Source organism: Vigna umbellata, chromosome 3, assembly GCF_029865625.1.
Source record: "Vigna umbellata cultivar VRB3 chromosome 3, Vumbellata_1.0, whole genome shotgun sequence".
NCBI lineage: Eukaryota > Viridiplantae > Streptophyta > Magnoliopsida > Fabales > Fabaceae > Vigna > Vigna umbellata.
This window is the reverse complement of record NC_142167.1, coordinates 9,579,292-9,591,144: the sequence shown is the minus strand read 5'-3', so window position 1 is coordinate 9,591,144 and position 11,853 is coordinate 9,579,292. Positions and strand designations below refer to the sequence as shown.

General features: G+C 33.2%; 2 protein-coding genes across 3 annotated transcripts; one reads left to right on the top strand and one right to left on the bottom strand.

The window, feature by feature from the left end:
• Positions 1-1,535: 1,535 nt before the first annotated feature.
• Positions 1,536-4,445, top strand: LOC124835337 (BTB/POZ domain protein). Its single transcript, XM_047310286.2, has 2 exons — positions 1,536-1,693; positions 3,092-4,445. Exon 2 carries the CDS (start codon positions 3,440-3,442, stop codon positions 4,307-4,309), a length of 870 nt encoding a protein of 289 aa, XP_047166242.1. The 5' UTR covers positions 1,536-1,693; positions 3,092-3,439; the 3' UTR covers positions 4,310-4,445.
• A 1,021-nt stretch (positions 4,446-5,466) lies between these two features.
• LOC124835185 (Gag-Pol polyprotein/retrotransposon) lies at positions 5,467-10,227 on the bottom strand. 2 transcript variants are annotated; one of them, XM_047310118.2, is made up of 9 exons: positions 10,069-10,227; positions 9,820-9,966; positions 8,375-8,408; positions 7,758-7,809; positions 7,119-7,214; positions 6,543-6,596; positions 6,391-6,456; positions 5,766-5,844; positions 5,467-5,675 (listed from the first exon to the last, which is right to left on the bottom strand). In XM_047310118.2, exons 1-9 carry the CDS (start codon positions 10,135-10,137, stop codon positions 5,598-5,600), a joined length of 675 nt encoding a protein of 224 aa, XP_047166074.1. In that variant the 5' UTR covers positions 10,138-10,227; the 3' UTR covers positions 5,467-5,597. The 2 variants fall into 2 exon arrangements, with proteins under 2 accessions (XP_047166074.1, XP_047166136.1); XM_047310180.2 differs by having other exon boundaries at positions 9,829-9,966.
• Positions 10,228-11,853: the final 1,626 nt, after the last annotated feature.

The following is an 11,853-nucleotide window of genomic DNA, read 5'->3' as shown; positions in this document are numbered from 1 at the left end:
AAAGAAAAACCTTAGCAAAATCACATCATTCTTTGTATTGCTCACATTCTCTTTTTGAGAGTTATTATTTGTACCTTTGCTCATAACACCTTTTGCATTCTAAATTCTAAAGAGAATTAAAACACTTGTTTATAAATGTTGTCTAGGGTTAAAACAATAAGTGGTTAGAATATCTGTAAATCAGTAGTGGTTAAACTCATACTAATCGTGTTCACTAGAGAACCAAAAGTGGTTAGAATATTTGTTGTAAACCTAGAAAGGTAAAACTCGTATAATCTTTATAAAGATTAGTAAAACCTCTCAAGAGTTCGTAAGGAAGAACTTGATGTAACTCAGATTGAGTGAACTAGTATAAAACCTATGATTTATTACTTTGTTGTTTAAAACATTTTTCTTTTACTTATCTCATAAAAATTAACGTCTAAACATCTTACAATTTATATATGTCCTTTACAAACTATGAGAGTTGCTTTTGAAAGGGTTCGAAAATACTATTCATCTTTCTAGTGTTTTTTTGTTTTCAGACTTGTTACCGTTTTTATTAATCATAAACCCTTAAACCTTATCTCTTGTATATTTATAAGTCTAGTATAATAATTTATTATTATTTATTATGATTATCTAACATGTAACAATATATAATAATAGTTTGTAATATGTAACTATTTCTAATATATAAAAGATATTTATATATTTTTCTTATTATAGAAATTTCTAGAATATATCAAAATCCATTTAAATATAACTTATAAAAGAAAGATTAAACATACTCCTCCAAAAATCATAACTACATAAAATTGTAAACTTTGAAATTTTATTATTTTAAATAATCAAATTATTTAAAATTTAAAATTTAATTTTCTTTTTAAGTTTTTCATTCAAAAAACACGTGTTTTTATAAAATATTTTAAATTTTAAATAAAAATAAAATAATCTAAAAAAATCTTTACCCAAACATATTAGAAGAAAACTTTTTATGTTAATTGTCGGAATTACGCTTCATCTCTTCTGTATGGGTTGAAGACAGTACTCGTGTACATGATTTAACTTTCTCTCTAAAAAAATTATTATAATACTTTTTGAATTGAATTAATAAATAAATCTTCATCTTCACTCTTATTATATTATAAAAACTTCAACTTTAAATCAAACACAAAAGATCATGGAAGTTAATGCATATAAGAAGAAGAAAAGCACACGAAAATAAAAGTAATTAATTATTATAATATTGAACTTTTGTATTGAGATTATTTTTTATTAAACCTTTTTTTTAATTCTCATTTACCCTTGCAATTTTTATTGTTTTCTGAGATTATGTGAAATTCCTTCTTGTAATTTTGGGGGGAAAACTTTTCATCGTTAAAAGTTTCTTTTACAGTATAAATTCACTAAAATCCAACTTTTAAATTTTCTTTATAATATTACAGATCATTCAATCATGTCATTAATTTTTCAAATATGTAAGGATGCTTTTATGCAAAATAATCTTATAAATTTCTGTTACAATAAAAAAATCATTAAATTATTACACAGCACTTAGTGCATCTCAGTTCGGTATGATTAAAAACTTGGAGCTAAACGACGCAGTATTGTTAGGGTTTTTATTTTCTGGCCATGAAACTGGTGGTGATATGTGAGGTTAGGAACAAGATGAAATCATGCACTCTTTCTCCTCTGTTTTTCGGATTGTAAGGTAAATTTCTTGTCTTTTTTTTTTCCTAGGTTCTGTCACATGGTTATGTCTGTGTCTTAATGTCAAAATCTCTGCTTTTTTATCTAGCCAAAAACACTCTTTTAGCACAAAAGATAATCAGTTGTTGTTTGCTTAAAATACTGTAACTTTTCCAAGTCGCAAATTGATTACTTTCTCTTTTTATATATGTATCTATTTTACTTTTTGATGTTTTTTTTCTTCTCTTTTTTGTTGTTTCTTTCTGTCTGTGTTGCTTTTTGTGTAGTTGTGGGGTTGTTTATATCTGTTCTCCTGGCTTGAATATTGCATATCTTTTAGATTTATTTGGCTTAAATGATTCATTTTTTTCAATGGTTTTCGTAATTGTCTATCTTTCCACTTGAAATGTTCTTTGATACGTTGACAAATGAAAAAAAAGAGTCATGGGTGCTGGTAATATGTTTCGGAGAGGCCAGATTCTTTTGGTGTTTTTTGCTTTCTATAACCTCTCTTTTCATGAGATAAGCATTAGTATGTGACTGCACACATTAACCACAGGCTCCATTTCAACTTGATGTTTTGTATCATGGACTGAATTTTTAATTCGAAGCTGGAAACAGTGATTATTGTGCTTCCGGTCATGTAATGGTTATGGTTGTGTGAAGGCAAGTATATCTATAGTCTAGTTTGTTTGTGGTTCTTGATGAACCGACCAATTGAAAAATTATGCTAATTGACCAGAATCAGTCCAAAATGACTTTTGAAAAAGGAATGATCATGTTCAATTGATTAATGACTAGCAGTAGGAATGTGGGTTTAGTTCATTTCAGAGTTAAAGGAATATGAGAAGTGGGCATCTTAGTGGGTTTATGCCTAATTCAACCCTATATATAATATGAGCATTGTACACTACTTACATGTTATAACCAGGCCTTATTCTTAGTCAATGTGTGATCTCCAACAGCACTGATAGGAAAAAATGGATGTGGGATAAACAGTTCATCTCCTTTTCCATTTCTAACCACTTTTGTGTGTGTAGAGAGTGTGCCGTGGTGCAATGGTTAAGTTGTGTCTATCACCAGTGGGTTATGCCATAGTGAGGAGCCTTTCTTCACCAGGATACATTAGTTTTATGTTAGAGACTGCATGTGTTCCTTTGTACTTTCTTGTGATGTGATTGTGTTTTGTAAACTTTCGTTAATTTAAATACCTTTGTTTAGGTGAGCTATTTTTGATGTAGTTTACAGGAGACTATTTGTCATGTTTTATGTCAATTTGATGGCTTTTCACGTGCTTGAAAAAACGCATGTGCACCCGTCTGGAATTTATGCCTTGTTTTTATTTCTCTGTATCATCCTTATTAGAGGCTTAAATTATTCTGTTGGTTGAAGGGTGGTTTGTGTTGTATTGGAATTGCAGTTTGTACCATGAATATTTCCAGTTAAATCTGCATTGTAAGCTTGACCATGATACTACTATATTGGTGAAAGATTAGTGTGACCTAAGAATTTGAAGGCTACTGCTCCTGCAAGTATTTCACTGACAAATAAAAGAAGGCTTCGTATAGATCATTTCACTGGTCTACATTATGTTTCGATCTCTGACATGCACTTGAGACTAAGACTGTGGTCATGCTGTTGCCATTTAAAGCTATTTTGTTGCAATGACCATAATCAATAGGTAAAAACCGCTCTTTGCAAACATGGAGGTCATTTCTGGATGAACACACGGGGTTGCAAAATCTTACTGTAGTATTGAAACAGTTAAATGGCCATGTCAAAAATACCTAACACCAGACCTGGAGATTTAAGCTCTACAAAAGATATATTTGTTTCAGCTGTACGCTTTGCTGTGTCTATTGAGGGACCATGTTTACCATTTGGAGATGAGCTACGAATCTCTGCTCAAGAGCAAATCGACTTCATGCTAGGAGAAGATGGAGATACTACAATCATCGTCGCCGACAGCGAAGTACAATCAGCAGTAACAATGGGTGTGTACAATATCATTCATTCATTTGAAACGGATCTGTGTTCCTTGCTTTTGGACACTTCCCTTGAGCCTGAGGGGGTGTATAACAGGATAATGAAAAGGGTATCTGATCTTGAATGGATGTGTAATGTGCTCCCCAAGATGGATTTGATGAAGAATTTTGTTTCTAACTGGGCTGCAATCTCAAGTAAAATTTTGGGGATCATTGAAGACAGGAAACTTGACCATATCATGTGGGGGCTGAAAGTAAAATTGATAGAAGTAGCATGTAAAGTTTTGGAAGCAGTTGGTTATGGTAGTGTGATTCTTCCAGCTCCATGTCGAGTGCAATTGCTGAAGACCTGGTTTCCATATGTCCGGAAGATGAAGCCCTTGCTGGATTCAAAAGCTGTTGAGGAGATTGGTTTTCCTTACAAGATGAATGAAGATTTGTGCCAGGCCATTGAAGGAGCAATTGTGTCACTGATATTGACTTTGCCATCAAATGATCAAGCAGACATTTTGGCAGACTGGATCAGAAGTAGGGAAATTGGATACCCTGACTTGAGTGAGGCTTTTGAGGTCTGGTGTTATAGAACCAAATCTGCCAAAAGGAGATTAGTGGAAAGTTTAGATGGCCACAGTGATACTGCTGTTAGCCCTTGAGTTTGATTCTAAAATACTAATCTTTTGACTTGCCTTTTTTCCTAAAAAAATATATAATTTTGGACAATTTTTGCTTCACCATTGTAAGATCACAATCTTTGATGCCCCATACTTAAATTTACTTTATGTATCTGTATCTGATACTCTACTCTAGGGTACCTGTATTTATCCAAACCTAGGAAGCACAAATATGTATAAAACTACAAGAAACATAAACAGAGATACTGAAACATTGTTTTTTTCATAAACCAAAGAGGGGAATTGTTTCAGTAATTAGAGATTAATAGGAAGTAATTTATGGTGACCATGGTTTAAAGCATTTTATTTTGATAATGTTTAAAAATGTGATTTTAATTTGAATATGTACCCTTCATGTAATATATTTATGTTTTAAGAAATTTTATTTGTATCTTAGTTATTTTTAAAAATAATCCTCCTAAGCCTAGTTTGTCGATCAGTAAAGATTACGTGTATTAAATTTTTCTAAACAGCTTATAGAAAAAAAATTTAAAAATAAACCTTTTGAAATGCTAATTAACTTATTTATAAGTAAATTTGTAAATGCTAATTAATTTATGTACTTCAATACGAAAATGTTGCTTGCAATTCACTACTCTTTTCATAAGTAGAAGTCGCCATTTATGAGCCAAATTTAATATAATTTTTCGATGTAACTCAATTAAATTTAATCAAAGTAGATGGATTTTCATTTCTTTTTATTTAGCAATTGAATTATAATTGAATTATGTTGAATTGGATCATCAGCATTTTAGAAAAAAATACACAAATGAACATTTTCAATAGTTATTAACCGGTCACAATATTTATAACACATTTATAAACAATATTAATATGATAAAACATAAATTTATTTTTAATAATATTTTATTAGACAATTTATGTTATATATTTATTATGCAGTTGAGTTATATTCATCATGTTTGAGATTCATGAACTGGTTATTTAACCAAATTATAGTTATTGCATTAGCAAAATCCAAGATATCCCAATGATCTAACTCAATCCACAAAAATCAAGTTAGATCGGATTAGGTTGGAAGAGTTTCTGGATTAGGTACAGTCCACTTGCACACCTACTTTGCAAATATTTTTAATTTTTCTAAAACCAAACCAACATAAAATAACACATACATGACAAAAGGTGCAAATTTGTGAGACAGTCTTATATAACAAGAAAAAAATTTCAATAATAGTGTATTTTAGAACAAAATAATTATTATGTGACAACGAATTTGAATGTTCTCCCTATAAGGTGGCAGAGAGAAGCTTCAAGCCCAAAGCAGTGTGATGACAAAAAATACAATGAGAGCCAATGCAAGACAGAATCCCACTATAGCCATGAAAGCCTGGAAATGCCAAATCAAATAAGTCAGAACGAACAACAAGAATGACAAAATAATTTAGAGAAAAAAAGGTATTATTCAATTCCAACTTACCTTCCCTTGTGATTGAAACTTAAACTTATCAGTAAACCAGGACAATCCTCTGTCAACAAAAGGTGCCAGTGCCAATGCTCTGCATAAGAAGTAACTCCATTGTTTGAAATGGTTGTCATGTGCTAACCTTAGATGTAGATGTATTCCAATTTAAAGTTTTTAAAAATGGCTTTGCATAGTTTCAATGTGCTGACAGATCATAGATGTAAACAATAAACCAAACAAGGAAAGAACAATCTAGCACAGTACATAAACATTTTCAACAGCTCTGATCCCCTAAGAAGCAAGGAACACATGTCTTATCCCTGTCTATGCAGGGAGATTGTATCCAGATTCAAACTTATGACACACTGGTCACCAAGGCACAACCTTAGCACTGCGCCAGGGCTTTCCGTCACATGGAAGTTTTAATATTTGCATGAATTTTGGAACAATGCTTACAAGCTAATGCCAAATGTCATCCTTACAGCTCAAACTTTATCACAGTTACAATATATAGAGGAAATAGGAACATAACATAGTTTCTACTATATTTACAAAGTTTTCGGCTTAGATGGGGCAAGAGACAGGAACATATGTGCATGCATAACACAACCAAGAAGGTGAAAAGGTTCAGGTAGCTTACCCTCCTGCTCTTATAAGTTTAGTGACTTGACTACCAGCCCACACCATGGCCATCACTTTGAGAAATCTACATATCACTGTGAATTTGTCAAACGCATATCAAAAAACCATAATGGACAGACCATACGAGAAATGACAGTAATATATGCTTACCTTTGTACAGCTGCAGCATAACCCATCTTTGCAGGTGCTGGAGCAATGTAAAACCTAACAAATACAAAGCTTGTTTATTTCTAGGTGCAGACTTGAAGTAACAATCCTTGACAACAGAACATAGAGAAGTAGGAAGATGTGAAGAACTCTGATAGGTTTCTGAATATGAAACCTATCTATCTTCAAGCACACACAGAGATAAGAACTCAATTGGGAAAAAAAATGGGTTTCTCTATTGCTATTCAAACAATGTACACGTATAGCAACTGTTAGGGAGCCTAATGCCCCTCTACAGGACAAATGTTCCTGTCTTTACAAAAGAATTCGAAACTAACTCCCCAACAAAAGTGCAACAGCTCTATTTATACGAGCTTATTCCCGCTCCTTCCTAACTGTAATACAGTTAGGCTTCTAAACATTCCCCTGCTAGCCCCAAACTCTTCTTTCTCCTCTCATAAACCTTCCATACTCTATTAAACTCTCAATACAAATTTATAGTTTCTTTCTTATACATACTAGTTCTCCAAGAAAACACTATGCAAAAACGCATGCTGAGAGGTCCAAATGTTCACATACCACACAAAGAGAAATGTGGTAAGATAATATGCAGTGTTCAATAGTCCATAGGATAGGATTCCAGAAACTCCATATCTCCTCAGTTTCTTCATGATCCTGCCATATTATAAATGTATGGGTTACAATTATTGCAACACAAAGAATGCACCCAAAACGGGGAGCATGATAAATTTAGATCATATTCTGCATGCATATTTGGGAAACATGAAGCATGAATGTGGAAAATGAAAATCTACACATATGAAAGTCGACCATTCTAGTTTTTTTTATTAACGAAGGCCCAACGATAGGCAAAGAAAGCCCTGTCACTTTACTGTTTGGTTTCTTGATTTAAAAATATTGAAAAACTTATCAATCAATTACTTCTTTCCTCCACTTCTCTCACTTCCTTCCCCATAGGATAATGCAATAACATGTGTTTAGTGCTTTGAACTAGACTGGATCAAATACTTGCATTTTTAATTTACAACATCTTAGTCAGGATAGTTAAGCATCAATTACTGTTCCTAAACTTCTTCAATCATAAAGATGCAAGATGAAAAGCAGAAATAATACATACACCAAGATGTCGTCAGCTAAAACATATTTTCCAGTCTCTAACAATCAATGAAAAAATATTGCAGAGCAAGCTGTACATACTCAGTGCTTGTCATTGACTCTCCCTTCTTATTCTCTGCGCTTTCTGATGAACCTGATAATATCTTGCCATTGGTAATTATGATACTAAAATTCAATGTAAGAGCTAAACACAATTGACATCCATAATCTAATATAGTGATCTACCTGACTACTTTTGCCTAATGAGCATAGTTTAACTCTTCTCTTTCTAATTCCTATGCACATTCAACCAGGTAGGCAACGGAAACTTAATTCATATGCAATGGAAGTTTGGTAAAATAAATCTATTCTTACTCAGACTTTTATTAAGAACAAAAAAACTTAATGTTGGGCCTTTGTCATAAAAACCTTGGAGAAGAAATTGTCTTAATCTGTAGGAGAATTGGTACATTACATATATATCAAAGGGTATTAGCCCGTGTACCAGCAGAAATCAACGGCATAGCCTGCTAAAAGCAGGTTGCAACTTCTACGTATTAATCAAAATTCAAAAGGTGAATTGCCAGTATAAAAATTGAACGTCCAAAATGTGAGCATCCAAATATCACCCTCCATTTAAAATAATGGTTAGAAACTTGGAACAATTTAAAAATGCAAATCCTAGTTACTGCATAATTTTGGAAGTACAACACACATACCTTCATGGCTGTATGCATCTGATAGCTCTGGAGTCTGACCTTAAACCAATGACAGATAACACAAAATCCAATTAGTAAAAAAATAAGCACATGAAGGAAAAGTAAAAGAAACAGATAAATTGTAAAAGTAATGTGGAAGAAGTGTCAAGAAAAGGTGCAAAAAGAAGATTCCATGAAATATCACAAGCATTTAGTTGGAGTAAAATGAGAATCCAATGCATGCTATAATCACTTTACAAGGTTGATAGACCTTACATCCAGCCTTGAGAACAAGGCTGTAATTCAAGAGGGTGGCAATGATAAGAACTAGATAAAAAAAGGTCCAAATAGAGGAAATGTGCAAGTTGGTTACATAGAGGAGAATATGAGTGAAGGGGTATTTTGAGAAAAAGCATAGTAGTAGGTTGTCGTGAAGCAGTTTGTTCTTGGCATGGAATACGAAGAGGAATCCTTTGAAGGAGCCACAATCCATAATGCAAATAACCAAATGAAAATATAGATTTGTAATCCTTTATTTTAATCAACAAAATTTCATTTATTAACCAATATAAATCTCAGGATCCTAAAGATGGCCGAAGTTGATATTGTGCAACAAAAAACATACCGAGCACCTAAAACAATACAAATGGATTTTCTTCATTTTTATTTTCATTTGGTTATTTGCATTGAAATTTATTTTAATCTAATTACTATCCAAAACCGTATAATATCAATTAAATTCGAACTGCAAGGGAATACAACAGTAACCAAAACACAAACAGTTGTAACAAGCATCATCATTAAAGATATGGCAGTCATATTTTATTTTTCCATTTGTGCCCAGGGTATACCTACACACTTAGGTATAAAATAGATATTGCTCAGAATACCTGAGGCTTCCCCTCCTTGTGATAGAATGTAGGTCTAGACCTAACTCAACTTTCAAAATCATCTAGTAAGGTGAGAGTTGTCTCCACTTATATACTCTTTTTCAGACTTAAATAGTCTTTTTAAATTCTATCTGTGGGACTTATGTTTTTCCTAATAACCTCTAAATCCACGATACTGCTAAAACCTCAATTTGAAACCTTGTCCAAAGCCATGGCGAAGATAGATGATACACACTCCAAAACGTAGTTTCTTTGACACATTTTTTACAGAACTAAAACTCCTCCGAAATGAGCAACTCACTTCAGAGTGTAAAGTGAGTGATCTTGATCGTTGGTGAGAAATCCAACAATTAATATACATAACAAATTATGATCCAAGGAAAGAGTATCAACAGTTAGTTGCATCAACTACTGCCATTACTTACTTTACCCTTCGAAATCCCTTTTTCTACAAGGCTGTTCAAGGTTAACTTACATCTCACAACATGGGTTTCAACTGGTTGGCAATAAAGATGACACACATTGAATCAAAATACACAATAAAATCAACATAAAAAAGAAACAATAACAAGTTACATTACTAACACTGTCATTGCTGTAACTTGAACAAAGCCTTCTTCCATTGATGGTGAGGCACAAACGAGAATTGTTCTTCAATACAGGGAAGTAACGTGGCATCAAAAGGGTGCCAACCCTTCTCCGGGGTAAGGCCTCAAAGGCAAACTAGAGACATACCCAGATAGCAGAAAATGATAAAGATCACAAATTTGGAACGAAAAGTAAGAAAAGAGTGTGGAATGTGGCTGAAAATTGAGGTGGCGGTACCTGATGAGGGCGAGGATGAGAAAGAAGTGTGGAAATGAAGTGTGGTTCATGTTTAACTGAAAGACACATTGATGGAAGGATACCTCTTCTTCTGATTACACTGCCAATACTCGCAAAAGGAATTAATTTGTTGAGAGGAGAATAAAAGATAAACTGGTATATTGAAACAATTTTACCAATAAAGTTGTATACTTTTAGAAGTTTATCTTAAACTTTCAGTTTGTAGAATTTTTATTGTTTAAAATTAAAAACTATACATAGCTGACAATTTTATCATGTGTTAGAATTTTTAATAGTGTCATGACTTAAGGATAAAATACGTATTATATTTTGGCTTAATTTGAATGTATAAACTTTTTATAATTTTGTAAAGTTTACAACTTTAATAAATTTTGCCACTAAATTTTTTATTTAGTAAATTTGTGTCTGAAATTTTTATTTTATAAAATTTACTACAAAATTCTCAATTTTATTCTCTGAATTTTAAAGTACTTGTGTGTTTTTTTCTCAGCTGAGTATTGATTTATTTATTAAACGTCTGACTATGTAACTAATAATAACCACTCCTTTTTCGTGTTTCAGTTTGAGTTTGAAATAAAGAAAACAGCATTATTTCTTCTGATAAATTTGAGAAGAAAATAAATATTGTTTCGGTATGAATTTACGGGACAGAGAAACTAACATATTCCCGACGTGTCTTCCTTCCGAAAGCGGGAATCGCCTGAGCTGCTTGTCTTTCTTCTGTTTGAGTTGTTCAGTTGACTTTCGTCTGGGCTGTCCGGTCACGTCAGTCTGGGCTGTTCGTGCTCCAAGGGGGAGGTACCTGCAAAAGATACTCTGACGCTCAAGTTAGGCGTGAATATGAAGAACCATGGTTCTTAGTTGAGTATTTAGTGAAGGGTTATCACTATTGAATGTTTGGGTGTCATGAAGTGTGACTTGAACATACCTAGCTTGTGGCCCTGACTCTCTATTTATAAGTTGTCTCATGGATCTTAAGCTGATATAAGCCCAATAAAATAAAAACAGAATAAGATATAAACAGATGACCTAAAAATCTGGTTGGTTGTTTATAACCTGCTTATCAATATCTTTAATTAGATATTCTTGATTATTTTATCATCTGCTGGACTATTGGTCCAATAACTTAAACGTCGACTCAATTGCGGCCCAATCTTTGACCTGGTTGACTGTAGCGGATGAACTGAACGATCCTGAGTGGATGGGCCGAACGGTGCCAAATGTTAACTGTTCGGTCTCCACTAGGTACGATACATTATGCCCCCAAGTCCGAGTTAAACGTTTGACTTTAGCCGTGGTTAACTATAGGAATTATGAGTTTGAAGGAGGCTCTTTTTAGTTGTTGCTCGCTGCTGTCGAAACGATGGACTTTATAACTTCTCTTTTGAACTTTTCAATAGGCCGAGCAGCTTATGATGGGAGTTCTTTTTAGAACTTGCTTTTCTTTTCTCAAGAAAAATAACGATCAAATTTGAAGTGTCAGAAGAATGTAAATTATTAAACTAACCAATTTTATAAGGTTGAATGGCCAAGCGTGGGAGAGTGCTTTATTGAAGACGCTCGATTGAGAATGATTGTTCCTCAGCTCTTGGTGTTCGACCTAGGAGTTCGTGGAGAACTTCCTAGTGATAGGGCTTTACCTCTCGACTTTGTGACTTTGACCTAGGAGTTCTTCCTAAGGAACGAGCTTTACCGTTAGGTTTATAGTCCAAGGGGTACTGTCTTCACCATTTGGTTTATAGTCCATGGGTGACGTCCAACACC

Excerpts from the sequence above, each read along its gene's own strand:
- LOC124835337 (XM_047310286.2), top strand. The coding sequence starts at position 3,440 with ATGGCCATGTCAAAAATACCTAACACCAGACCTGGAGATTTAAGCTCT.
- LOC124835185 (XM_047310118.2), bottom strand. The coding sequence starts at position 10,137 with ATGTGTCTTTCAGTTAAACATGAACCACACTTCATTTCCACACTTCTT. Across the intron at positions 7,810-8,374 it reads AGATGCATACAGCCATGAAG|GTTCATCAGAAAGCGCAGAG; the intron begins GTATGTGTGTTG and ends AGATATTATCAG. Across the intron at positions 6,597-7,118 it reads ACCACATTTCTCTTTGTGTG|GTTTTACATTGCTCCAGCAC; the intron begins GTATGTGAACAT and ends TGTATTTGTTAG.